The following is a 14,023-nucleotide window of genomic DNA, read 5'->3' on the forward strand; positions in this document are numbered from 1 at the left end:
ACTTGGTGTTCATTTCTTTTAGTATTACATGTGGAACATCTGACACGGCTGTGCTTGTGAGAAGCTGGAGGGGTATCAGAGAAGGTGTGCAGGTGGAGGAAGGGAAACTTGCTCACATTCTGCTCTATACACGCTATAGGTATTTGAAAGGTCATGTAGGACTGTGCACTTGCATCGGACATTCCTCTTTTTGCACTATACATATTCTAAAGTAACTACCAGGTTTGAGACAGGATATAACAACTGGTTTCTTTAGCTACAATTACTAATTGGTGCAAGCACTTTTGCACACACACATGGATTTCATGTAGTGTTCAAAGAAGATGGCAGAAGCTGCGTGTGACATTTGTCAGGTGACCAAGCTGGTCCATCTAGGCCAGGAGTGGCCGACTCCAGTCCTCAAGGGCCACCAACATTTCATGTTTTTAGAATATCCCTGCTTCAGTACAGCTGGCTCAATTAGTGGCTCAGTCAATGACTGAGCCACCTGTGCTGAAGCAAGGATATTCTTAAAACCTGGAATGCTGGTGGCCCTTCAGGACTCGAGTCGGCCACTCCTGGCTTAGGCCAACATCAGAAAGTTGTCATATCTTTATTTAATGTATTTATTTATATAAAAAGGTGAGGATGCTGAGGGGTCAGTAAGAGTCAGTAGATAACAGGACTTGGATAAACCTATGAGAGAGGTTGCGTTATCCATGAAATATTTACAGTACCAAGTATTTGCACGTTTCTCGCCTGTCTGTGAATAGTGCTAAAGGTGCCCAGCCTGGTGAGGATTTTGCTTGGTGATTTAAAAAAAAAAAAGTCATATTTTTTCGTGGTTATTTGTCAAATGCAGATTAATGGACATACCTAGGACAGCAGCAGCATTCACTGGTGTATTGGGAACTTCTCTCTTTGGCCCCTACTGAATCTGGGGCGGATTTTAGGAATAACAAATGAATTACTGAGCACTTGTTTGCCCTTGTATTATACGTGTCATTAGGTGATAAAAGATTGAGAAGCACTAAGTTAATAGTAATTAAACAGTTTGTCAGGAAGGAGATCATATTATTATCATGTGACTTAACTAGCGAAAGGATCATGAAAGGAATTTATGGCTTTAAACCAGGACTCTTTAAATTGTACCTCTGTCCTGATTTGTAACCGAGGCATACGTAAGAGACCTGCAATACAATGCAAATGTTTGTTTCTGCAGCAATACAGCAGGTGTATGGTGCCAACAAGTGATACTATGCTCCATCTGGTGACAAAGTGGTGAATTACAATCATTTGGACGAATTCCTGAGTCTATTATACCCAGTTTTAGTCTCTCTGCCTTCAGAGGTGTAGTTCTGCCTCACAATCCCTCTAGTGGCAAATAAAGGAATAATAATAACTTTATGTCCTAGAGCGCTTTTCTCCCAATGGGACCCAAAGCGTCTTACAATTACCGTATAGTGCTTGGTACACAGCACAGTACATACAACTTTTTCAGACACAGTCCTTGCCCAGATGTGCTTACAATCTATGTTTTTGGTGCCTGAGGCACAGGGAGAGAAAGGGACTTGTCCAAGGTCACAAGGAGCTGACACCGGGATTTGAACCAGGTTCCCCTGCTTCAAACTCAGTGTTGTTGTTTAACGCGTCAGTACCTTGATTCACTGAGCTGCTCCTTACCCGAAGTCTAATGGCTTCTTTGCTTTTCTGATTCCTCAGGTGCCCACCAAGAAACTGAAGAAGTATGAGAAGGAATATCTAGCTATGCGAGAGAGCCAGTTGCAGCAAGAGGATCCAATAGAGAGATACAAGGTAAGAGTTGGTGCCTACTCAGATACAAAGAAAGGAGTCTGGAGACAGCGGTGCCTTTTTGTTTTGTGTTCATGTCACATATATGATCTGGTATCACACTGGTATTTTTATGTGCTCTGAAAGAATCGAGTTCCCTGCCTCTGTAATGCTTACACTCTAATATCTGTACTAGAAGGTACCTTCTTTCTCAGTGGTAAGTGCTCACAAATGGGGAACATACACCAATACCAAGGCAAGGAAGTGTTATGTCACATTTAAGCATTGGATCTAATTTTGACAAGTTTAGGCATATTACCTTAATGAATCTGTTGTGTTGGTGTAAGATTTTCATATTGAAGGAGATTCTGTTGCGGTGGAAATCCTGCCCTTTGCGAACTTAAAATTATGATGAGCCATACAAATTCTAATGAAATGTCAGAAGACCTGTATAGTATTCAGAAGGAGGATAAGGGAACAATGAATTAGCTGGAGGCCATCTTCACGAGAAGGGAAATCAGAGTTTCTAGCAGTGGTGAAAGTAATAAGTGGTGTTGGTAATAAAATCGGATGTACACTGTAAAAATCAAGAGAATTGGATGCTGAAAAGCAGAGCTATAGATATGACCATTTGACTGAGACCATGATATAACATAGGTGCTGAAATAGGGAGCCTGCTGGATGATTGGTGGAGATGGGGTTGGAGGAAAAAGGGAATGATAGTGAGGCAATAATGACGTTTATTCATCTAGTAAATACATCATATGTATATTGCATAACCTGCAATAAGTCGGGTATTGGAAGCTACCTGTTGATTAGCTGAACGATGGGAAATGTACTTCTCTTTGTTGCAGTCACAAGATAGAACTTGGGGTACAGTCCCACATAGAACCAAAGCGAACTAATAACACTTATATGTTTCATAGGTTACATCTAAGAGTTTGATGCATTTGTTTTACAAAGAGATATCATTTTGCCTCTTCCTGAAATATTTGTAAAAACTATATCCTGACGGTTCGGGAGGTTTGTAATTCCCTGCCATATCTCTTCCTGTCTTATGCTCTTTTAATGACAATCCTATGACATGGAAACGCTATTTTATCATTTTGGTGGCACAAACAAAATTCTTGTTTCCTTTTGGGAATAAAAACAGAGTACAAAATGTCCGAGTTTCAAATCTGTGACGTCAAATACCTAGGCTTAACCCATGAAACACAAGACTAGCAGTTCACTTTGGTCCTACATACCACAGCACATTTAAGTGCTACCTCTCACTAGCATTTATTAGGAGAAGCGCTGCTTGGCCCTGTATGGTTACTAGGCTAATAAGCAAGAGATGTGCATGACACGTGTTTAGGCTGGTGGTGTTTAGATGACCCAAAGCAATGCTACTATAAGTGTCTCATTGAGGGCAGAGCTGCACTGTATGTATTAACAATCGCACTTGTCATCATTGAGCTCTTATACAAAGTGCTCTTTCTGTAGCAGATCTGAGGGACTGTGTGTCCTGTTAACTATTAATACAGCGTGACGATGATTAGCTGTTCCACCCATTTGCGTCAAACATAAGAAGCCGGATTCCTTTCTCACATTTGACCTGTTACGTTAGGTTGATATACGCTCTGCTCAGATCTGCCATTGGCATCGTTCTTATTTTGTGGCATGCTAAATAATCATGTAAAGTAGCAGCAATAAAAGGTGCACCGCACCCGACCCTTTTGTTTGACAAACCCTGCCAGCAGCTTTGGGAGTGGAGTAGAGGAGCAATGTGCAGCAGGTCTCTCTGACGAAAGGGTTAAGCAGCCACTTGTATCCCTTTTCTTCCAGTTTATGTTTGTAGGCGAGTCTCTCCCTCTTTATGCTGTGTGACTTTGGACCTCAATAAGCATTGACATTTGCCTCTGCCCTGACTCATCCTCTGCATGCTCCTGCCCACACAGCCCCCTTGGTTGGATTGGGGGACCGCAGCTTCAGAACCTGACCCCAGCATCATTCTGACTACTGGACATACCAATAAACCCACTGTGATAAGAACATTCTCCTAATTCTCTTCTAATATCAAATGTTACTGCGAGCACCAGGAACTTGGGTAATGGGATTTGCAAGGTCGGTTTGAGGTGCATAGCTAAAGCTCCGTGTGTGGTAGTGGAAGTACTGATATGATATAGATGCCATGAAACAGAACTGAGGAGTAGTGTCTGTGTGTGTGTGTCTGTGTGTGTGTCTGTGTGTGTGTCTGTGTGTGTGTATGCACATATATATATCTTATACTATATTAGTGAAAGCACTGTATGTTTGCCTGCCTGGATGTCCGGTGTCCCTAGGGGAAATCTCATTGGTCCCTTGGCCCGCCCGCCCCCGCACACCTCTCATTGGCCTGAAGCGGAGTGACGGGCCAAAGGACACACAGGGACACACACACACACAGGGACACACACACACAGGGACACACACACACACACACACGGGGACACACACACACACAGTGTCAGACACACACACACACACACACACAGGGACACACACACACACACACACACACTGTTACATACATTAGCGGGGCTCACAGTTAGCAGCACCCGCGCGCACCTCCTCCTCTCCCCGTGTCTCCCGCGCTTTCACCCCGCCCCCCACTCCCCCGGCGCAGCTACATTCAGCGGGGGACACACACTATTATTACCCCTTCAGCCCCCCCCCCCCCCCACCCAGTGTTAGCGGCCGTGCGAGACCCCCCCTCTATATCTCCCACCTCTCCCCCCCCCCACACATATACATGCCCCCCCCTCCCCGGCGCTACAACTCACCCCTCCCCGGGCGGGGGAACAGCCAGTGGCCAGGCAGGCTGCCTCGCGGCGCCGAGTGCCCAAGATGGCGGCGCCCGGGACACAGCGGGGGAGCGGCCACAACACGCTGCCTCCCGCCTCAGATCCACGTGGGACCTGCCGGATGGGTGAGTGAGCGGCCTTCACCTCCCCTCCACCCCCCCTCCACCCGCCCTCCCCTCCAGTGTCAGTGTCTCCCCGATACCCCCCCCCCCCCCCCGGCGCCGCTACAGTCAGCGGGGGAGCGAGCGAGCGCCCGGGACACAGCGGGAGAGCGGCCACAACACGCTGCCTCCCGCCTCAGATCCACGTGGGACCTGCCGGACGGGTGAGTGAGCGGCCTTCACCTCCCCTCACCCACCCCTCACCCCCTTTCACCTCCCCTCACTCCACTTCTCCCTTCCACCCCCTTTTACCTCCACCCCCCCTTCACCTCCCCTCCACCCCCCCCCTTCACCACCTCCCCTTCACCTCCCCTCCACCCCCCCCCCTTCACCTCCCTTCCACCCCCCCCCCTTCACCTCCCTTCCACTCCCCCCCTTCACCTCCCCTCCACCCCCCCCACCTTCACCTCCCCTCCACCCCCCCTTCACCCCCCCTTCCCACCGCCTCCCCCCCCCTTCCCACCGCCTCCCCCCCTTCCCACCGCCTCCCCCCCCCTTCCCACCGCCTCCCCCCCCCTTCCCACCGCCTCCCTCCCCCCCTTCCCACCACCTCCCCCCCTTCCCACCGCCTCCCCCCCCCTTCCCACCGCCTCCCACCACCTCCCCCCCCTTCCCACCACCTCCCACCCCCCTTCCCACCGCCTCCCACCCCCCGCCTTCCCACCTCCTCCCACCCCCCGCCTTCCCTCCGCCTCCCCTTCCCACCTCCTCCCCCTTCCCACCACCTCACCACCCCCCCCCCTTTCCAACACCTCCCCCCCTTCCCACCACCTCCCCCCCTTCCCACCACCTCCCCCCTCCTCCCCCTTCCCACCACCTTCCCCTTCCCACCACCTTCCCCCTCCTCCCCCTTCCCACCACATCCCCCCTTCTCTCCCTTTCCACCACCTTCCCCCTCCTCCTTCCCACCACCTCCCCCCTTCCCACCTCCTCCCCCCTCCTCCCCCTTCCCACCACCTCCCCCCCCTTCCCACCACCTCCCCCCTCCTCCCCCTTCCCACCACTTCTCCCCTCCCCCCCCCGCTCCCCTTCCCCCCCCCCCCCCGCTCCCCTTCCCCCCCCCCGCTCCCCTTCCCCCCCCCGCTCCCCTTCCCCCCCCCGCTCCCCTTCCCCCCCCTCCACTCCCCTTCACCCCCCCTCCGCTCCCCTTTCCACCCCCCCCCCTCCACCTCTTTTTCCCCTTTCCCCTCCCACCCCCTCCCACACTTCCACCCCCTCCTCTAACCCTTCCACCCCCTCCTCTAACCCTTCCCCCCCCCTCCTCTAACCCTTCCCCCCCCCTCCTCTAACCCTGCCCCCCTCCTCCACCCCTTGCCCCCCTCCTCCACCCCTTGCCCCCCTCCTCCACCCCCTCCTCCCCTTCCCGCCGCCATTCGCCTTCATGCCCGCCTTACCGCCTCCCCACCTCCGCCTCTGCCTTTCACCCGCCCTTACTCCGGCCGCCTCTGCCTTTCACCCACCGCCTCACAGCCGCTGCACGCACTCAACAGACACCCGCCACACTCGACACATACCTGCCGCCACACACACCTGCTGCCTCCTGCCCCTACGCACCGACATCACTGACCCACCGCCTCACACCCTAGCAGGACCCCCACTCACAGACAGCACTCACAACCCACGCGCCAGCCGCCGCCTCACACCCTTGCAGGACCCCCATTCACAGACAGCACTCACAACCCACGCACCACCCGCCGCTTCACACCCTAGCAGGACCCCCACTCGCACACAGCACTCACAACCCACGCGCCACGCGCCGCCTCACACCCTAGCAGGACACACGACTCAGATTTTTACATCACTTATGGCACCAAAATATACATTGTACTGTGGTGTGGTTACAATAAACCATTTTTATACAACATCGTATTACATTTTCTTCCATCTTTCTTTTCAATATTATTATCCAACCTTTACAACAAACAGTCACCTATTGTTCCACGATTTATAAATAATACTACCTATTACGCATTTACATCCCGGGCAACGCCGGGTCTCTCAGCTAGTATATTATATATGTGTGTGTACATGCATACACATATGTGCATATGTATCTACAGTGTTTATTTGCTTGTGTTTGCAGATAAATAATATGCAATAATATATCTGTGTATACTGTATTTATTTATGAAGAACCTGTAGCAAAAAGCCAGAACTTTACTCCTCGAAAGCACTAGCAAAAGTAACAAATGATCTCTCTCGTCAATCTGTCTCGTGGAGCTGCCGTGGTTCAAGGAACGCCCGCAGGAACGAAGACTCATTCAGGAGATTGCACCATGAGTACCGGAGGGCCTATACACGGAGTGGGACTGTATATATTTGTCCACCCTTTATGCTAGCTAGTGTGATTACGCTCTACTGCTCACCTCTAGCAATGGACACTCCGTTATGTGGAATCTCTTTCCCTTCACACGGGGGGGGGGGTATAGGGTGAGGCAGAGTCTGCATTCATTTCACATGTGCCTGGGCTTTTCTTACACACTTTGATATCTCCACGATCAAATCTGCTTATTGTTCCATTGCGATTTCTAGCTAAACAGTCTTTATATATACTCAACAATATACTACAGTGACGTTTTTGGAAGCACAAACTAGGCATTTTCCCTTTTTTTTCTCAAATAGCTCATAATAATGCTGTATTAATGTATTTCCTGTTATAAACAGTGGTTTATGTTTTTCAGCTTCAGTTTGCAGTTATGGACCAAAAATTACTGAAAGTACAGGGCTTTTTCAATTTTGAAGAATACATATGAAAATAGTATGCATTTTCTTGTGTAGCCTTGTATTGTACGAAGCTCTGTACATAGAATTATTCATGCACAGTTTCTGCCACATAGAGCCTAATGCACACACAATTAAAGGGGATTTCTTCAGGATTACACAAAGCTGACACTGAGGGTTTTTTCCCCCCATTAAACTGCGATGGTGCCAAACGTGGCAATATCAAACGAAAACTCCCATTACAGTTGAGTGTCCCTATCGGCACTATCACAGTTTCATAAGCCATGGAGATTCAAACTAAACTGCAAATAAATCCTAACAGACGGACCTGCAGAGTAATCTATTGCTGGCCCATCCCTCAGCAAAGGGGTGAAAAGGGATAGAAGTAATAATCCAGTCCCCTCCTAACTGTGACCGGAATGGTTCTTATTTACTACTTTAGTAAAGTTCTTGCTATTATCTTTACACTCCCTCCATTTAGAAAGCAGAATGACTTGTTCTCGCCTATGCTTTTGGCTACAAAACGCAGGGGTTAGGCAGCAGGGAGTGGAAGGATTTATCCCTCCTTTGTTATCTCCCTTCCCAAGCAGCCCATGTGTTCCTCTCTGATCAGCATGTACTGAACTAAAAGTCTGACAGCGCAGCTAGAGGAGGAAGTAGCAGGGGCAGACACCTCCCTCCCGTCCACCCCAAAACTGAAAAACTCCCTGTCAGACTGTCACCGCTGCATATATTTCTCTCCATTCTGGTTCTGGTGTCTCATTAAGCAGTGTTCATTCTGTGACTCCGCCGTGGGAGGTAAGTTCCTTCTGCATTGTGCTGTGTTCAGCTTCCTTAGGTTTTGAGCTTTCTCACTAAACTCCCTTCAGAAGTGAAAGGTTTAAAAAGTACCCCCGCTTGGCTATTTTTTGTGCTTGACAGTGTTCTATCTTTCTGTAAAAGTAAGATTAAGATCAGCTTTTTCTAAGTGTACGTCCTGTGTCCGTGTATGTGTGTTCACACCTTTTCTGCTTGTGTGCCGTGCAGTGCGGGAGTTGCGCAGGGGGATTTTCCGAACGACCGTGAATCGAGTTACGAGGAATAAAAGTAAATGACACTTCAACATTTGGGACAGTCTTGCAGTGAATGGGACATGTTCGACTTGAGACTTGAGCTGAGGTGCAGGTTAGAACGGTCTGTGGAGCATGTAGCGTTGATATAGCACAAGCTCGTACTGTGTATCCAGGTACAATGCTTGAGATGTATGTGTGAAGAAGTAACTAGGGCAGCTGCTGTGCTATACCGAGGTGGGCTCGGGGATGGGAACTTTGGCAGAGGGTAGGAAATCAAAGGGGGGTGTACAGGTAATGGGAGAGTAATGTATGTTAGGGGCTCAGATGTAAGGGAGCAGTGTGAATGAGGGAGCTGGAATTAAAGGCTGAGGTTTCAGGTTCATGCAGTCTAAAATGGGGTTAAGAGATTGCGATGCTCAAACCTTTCTTTTTCCCCTGTGTGGGCTGCATACACAGACTTGGAATTGTTGCAGATTTTCTGTGCTCTCAGCATAGTGTATGGAAACTCCAAGACATTCTGTGTTTGTTTCTTCCCTCCAGGAGTGATGGGGTTAGTGAGCTTGTGTATTTTTACTGCGGTTCAATCAGGGAGCAGGAAGTTTAGACCAGTCCGACCAGTAAATAGAGAAGTGAGGCCGTGCCCTGCAGGTACACATAGGTGTGGAGCTGGAGACGAAGAACTGAGTGAGGATGTGGCCTGTGTAATAGGGTATGAACAGCTGATCTGGGTTCAGATCTGGCTCCATGTCTTCTTCATACGGTACAGTGTGATTTGAATATATCAGCTGTTTGGACATGCAATAGCGCTTTAGGCCAGGAATTCCTTATACCTGCTGTGCTGAACGAATCACTGTGTGGATGGCTCCCTATCTGACTATTTTGCAGTACTATGCTTGTTACATTAGCTGGTGACTGTTTACGGTATGAACTGATGCGAGATGCTATATTTTCTCTCTTGTATAGCGCTGTCCATAGAATTTTTGCAGGCACAAGTCCCTGCCCGTAGAGCTTACAATCTATTTTTTAGTTGCCTGAGGCACAGGGACATAAAGTGACTTTCCCAAGGAGCTGGCCCAGAGGTTATATTATTGCACAGCCATTCCATGGAATAATTCAATGGCATTGTGTAGCTTTTAAGCAATAGACTAGATTGAAATAATAATGAACTGAAATAATGAATGTGTGTACCATCTTATGAGATTTTCTTTATTTGCATACTAAAATATGTGAAATAGCTAAACAATAGCTTTCAATGTAGATGTTAAGCATTACATTTCTCAGAGGTGCCCATATAGTGCAAGTCGTATGTCAAATCTTGTGATGTTTCTACTTCTTTGAAAACTCTCTGTCCATTATTGTCCGTACAAAAACCTCACTGTTTACTTTACCATCCACCCGCCTTTTCAACAACCACTTTATCCTCTTGCTAAACACCTCTCTACATTATTCAAAGTGCAGGTCATTGTATGCAGCCTATGGCTTGAACCTAAATATATATATAACAAATATAAATATATATATATATATATAATATATATTGCTGTACATACAATTATTATTATTTTTTTTAATTGACAAAGCCTAAAGTTTAGCAAGCTTACCCTATCTAATTACACGGCTCACATACTCTAAAAAGAACTAATTTGAATACAAAAAAAATGGGATTAACACAATCTCTGCAAGAGCTTGCAGGGATTGTGTGTTCATTAATTGTTAACTGGCAACCTTTGTTTGGAGGTTAGTGGCCCCTCCTCCCTGAGTTTAAACTCCCCCCTCCCCACTTTTTAAGTAGTAGGTTTTTCCAGGTACCTGTGCAGGAGTGGTCCTTATTGAAACCCTTCTCCCTCCACTGTAGAAGTAAGTAAGAATACTCACAGGTAGTGTTCGGACCTGCATACTAGTCATGCCGTGATGTGGCGGCAGGCTTATAACGCGTTGGCCAAAGGGTTTAATTAAATTACCCTTACTTACGAGAATACAAGCATTTAAGCATTTAAGTATTTTCTGTCACATTGGATGTAGCATTGGGTATTTTTGTCTTTTTGTTGGAAAAAAAATAGGTTGTTGCTGGTTCTCTGCAGCAGTATCTGAGGAGTAACCTCCCTATATAAGCACAGCTCTGGCAATGCATCGTCACGCCCTGGATCTTCCTCGCCTATTTCTGTGAGTCTTCAGACTCGCACAGTGGATAATATGTATATCCTATTCTGGTAACTTGCAGCTCCACTTGTACTGACTCTAACTCTCTTTATCTAGTGTAGACAGCTCTGCTAATACAACTCTGTTCTGCCCTGCAGTGGCACCAGAATCTGCCTGGTTGTGATCTTTGCATCACAGTCTATTCATACTGAATGATAAGGTGTTAAGTGACCGCATTCTGACTTTCGTGTAGCAGGGAATATATTCACTGGAAATATTACTGGGCTTTTGTCTTAAGGTTCTGTTCAGCAACACGATTAGTCTACTGGAAGGTCCAATGAGTGCAGATAACAGAAGGACATAAACTAAGCAATTTCTTAGTGTCTCGATTAGTTTAATGGGTCAACCATTTCTTCCTCTTCCTATGTCAAATGTTTATGGAAGTTAAACTTTGATCCCCAGTAAGTAGCGATTCAGACAGGATTCATGTGACATTCTTAGCTATGTAACAAGAGAGGACACGGGAGCACCAAATGTAATAATGCTTGCCCCCCAAAAGCCTGAACCTCTGTTTGGTTGATCCGTGCACTAAAGATCTGATTCTTCCATCTCTGAGTTTCCAGGTGACATCACACTGTGCAATAGCCGCATCACCAGCCACTGCTCAGAGCTGGTATTACTATCATCAGAGTTTATGACCATAAGGGGTTGTATATTTACTTCCCGTAAACACTGCATTTGCACCTTATTGCAGAAGCTCAGTTTCCTGAGCGTTAAGTCAGGAAGCCGCTTAACCCCTGTATTACACACAATTCAACACTGGCCTCTTTAGCACTGACTAGTGTAATTCAGCAGGGAAGCACAATCAGGAGATAGAAATAGCCTCACTATAGCTACCCAACATGAACTCTGGTCTTTCACTACAATGTCCTGCTCTCGTAAACAATGCAACAAGATAAAGACTCCTTCAAATTGCAAAAATATACATTTTGTATAATGTACAAAAGATTATAAAACAAGAATAGTAAAGGGTTGATACACCTGAGAAATCCTTAATGGTTTGAGCAAAACACCCTTGTTTTAAGAGGAAACCTTGAAGACATTTGAGGGGCCGCTGTTTGGCGATTTGCACCTAGCTTCCTGCTCCTTTCTTGCAGTTATTTAAGTGTATACAGTGTTCTCTCGGGAGTGCACCACTGTTGTTGCCTTAGTGCTCTGTTTTAGTAACATTAGGTCTGTGTTTGCTTCAAGTGTAAAGATGCACTTTTGTCTGTACTTTTAATGTGTAGAGAGCTAAGCAGACCTTAAAGCCAAAGGCATGTTATTGGCAGGGCTCCTACAACTCTGGCTGCTGCTAGCTATTTCATGAGCTTATAATTGAAAGCTTTTTTTTCTCCACTCCGCGGGGTTTTCAAGTTGATGCCTTTCCCCTTCTGGCCCTTCCAGTGGCAGCTGTCGGAGTATCCGCAGGACCTGGGAATAAATATGGGTGTCAGGGCCTACAACTTCATAGCCTTTTATTGCAAGTATTCCATAGAGTTCATAATTTAGGGTGCAATGTATTTCGGTTTCTTGGATGCAGCCCCACACCCCCAGAAACTAAGCAAAACAGTGTAAAGTAAATGGGGTTTCACCTTGATAGATGTCACTTAGCTTTGTAATTTGTACTGTTTCCTCAGTTAGGCGTGAGCCCCCTCTCTTACCGCTAACACAATCATTGTGTTTATACATGTTGTCATGTGTTATTTTACTTTTCACCTGTAGTTTTCTTTAAGTATTAAACAAACCTAAAATTAATAACGGCTAAAAACGATAGGGTTGTTATATGGACGAGTTCTTTCACTTGATTGCAACATCAGTATATGCTTGAAAGTGGAGACTACCTGTAGTTACAGTGATGAGAGGTTTATTTCTCTGGTATATGGATGTTCTTGCTTGCTCAGCATGATGTCTTTCCCCCCACTGACTAACCATGTCAGTGCCTGAGCTGCCTGCGGCACATTGCGTTACAGTGCTTGTTGGAGGATACTCTGGCACTGAAAAAAAATAAAGGCAATATGCACACACAGATTATACACGCAATGCATTGCTCGGTCTCGCAGCAGCAAACTACTTAAGTCAGCCAACCAGAATAATAGACCTCTAATAGTCTTCTGAGTAACTTCGCAATGTTGACACACGGCAGAATATCGCATTCAGTTTCAAAGATTTAGTATCTGTATTGGTCATGGAGATTAAGAGGTTTGTGTCGCTTGTGATGCCTTTTAATGAGACAACGAGAGGTTTCTTAGTGTGCAATACTGTATAAAGAGCTGTAGAAACCTCACTTATCTTTTATTCTTGTGGACACATCTATAAAGAATTCAGTTGTTGGTCCATTAGATGGGAGCAGTTTCACAAGCTAGCCTATATATTGATAGAAGAGCTGGTGTTTTAGTAACTACTATAACTTGTGGGATTCATGTGCATTTAGGTCACATGCTCTTAAATCTATAACTGTTGAAGACACAAAACGCCCAGGGCAGGTTGTTACTTGCTGCTTGTGAAATTATTCCTTGGCTCATCGCTTTTCCCCTAAACCTTGCGATGCTAGGACAAAATGTTCCACGGTTAAAGCAGTAATCCCTCCATTATTCAAAATTAATTTATTAACCAGATTTGAACCCCGGGGAAGGGGGTGTCCCCCGGAGCTGACCAGTGTTATTTTCTGCTCCGGGGACCCACAGTTCCAGAGATACACACAGTTCAATTCACTCGTAAGTTTCGCGGGAATTTGGCGGGTCTCGGAGCTGAGAATAATGCAGTTCAGCACAGAGGAACCCCCTGGTTTGAAACTTGCTAAAAAAAACCTCACAAAGTAGCAGCTGGGATTGTTGCTTTAAACTGGGAAATGTTCTGTATATGTAGCTTTTGCTGCTTTCCATCAAACTTGCTTTAACCCTTTTATGACAGGCTAGCAATGCATTTCTTTGCTATGTGTTGCTAGCAGCAGGTGGATTAGTGAGTGGAGAAGAGGCCTCTTCTAATGTTTCATGCTCTCTCTCATCCTTATCTTCTTTCTCTATTTACCATGTTCTGTATTTCCTCCTTTATCACTCCCTTATTCTTCTCTTTTATTCTTTGTTCATCCATCTCCGCTCTGAGCTTTTTGTGTGGATAAGAGAACTTGTGTTGACGTGTCTCTGCTCTCTCCTCCAATAGAGAGAGAACCGGCGGCTGCAAGAGACCAGCATGAGACTGGAGCAGGAAAATGACGATCTGGCACATGAACTGGTTACCAGTAAGATCGCCCTGCGCAATGAGCTGGACGAGGTAAGGCCCAGCAGGGAGCTGTGTATCCCCAATGTCCCTTACA

General features: G+C 46.7%; 1 protein-coding gene across 9 annotated transcripts in view; it reads left to right on the plus strand.

Annotated features, from left to right (window-relative positions):
- RABGAP1L (RAB GTPase activating protein 1 like) overlaps positions 1–14,023 on the plus strand; it is a 318,905-nt gene that overhangs the window by 300,254 nt on the left and 4,628 nt on the right. For 7 of the 9 annotated variants that reach the window (XM_075616671.1, XM_075616673.1, XM_075616670.1 and 4 more), the window contains 2 exons: positions 1,702–1,794; positions 13,870–13,980. In XM_075616671.1, coding sequence (XP_075472786.1) covers positions 1,702–1,794; positions 13,870–13,980 — 204 coding nt within the window. Of the gene's footprint in view, positions 1–1,701; positions 1,795–3,597; positions 4,771–13,869; positions 13,981–14,023 lie in introns of those variants that run through there. The other 2 variants (XM_075616674.1, XM_075616680.1) reach the window with 2 other exon arrangements.

This window comes from Ascaphus truei, chromosome 10 (genome assembly GCF_040206685.1).
Source record: "Ascaphus truei isolate aAscTru1 chromosome 10, aAscTru1.hap1, whole genome shotgun sequence".
Lineage (NCBI taxonomy): Eukaryota > Metazoa > Chordata > Amphibia > Anura > Ascaphidae > Ascaphus > Ascaphus truei.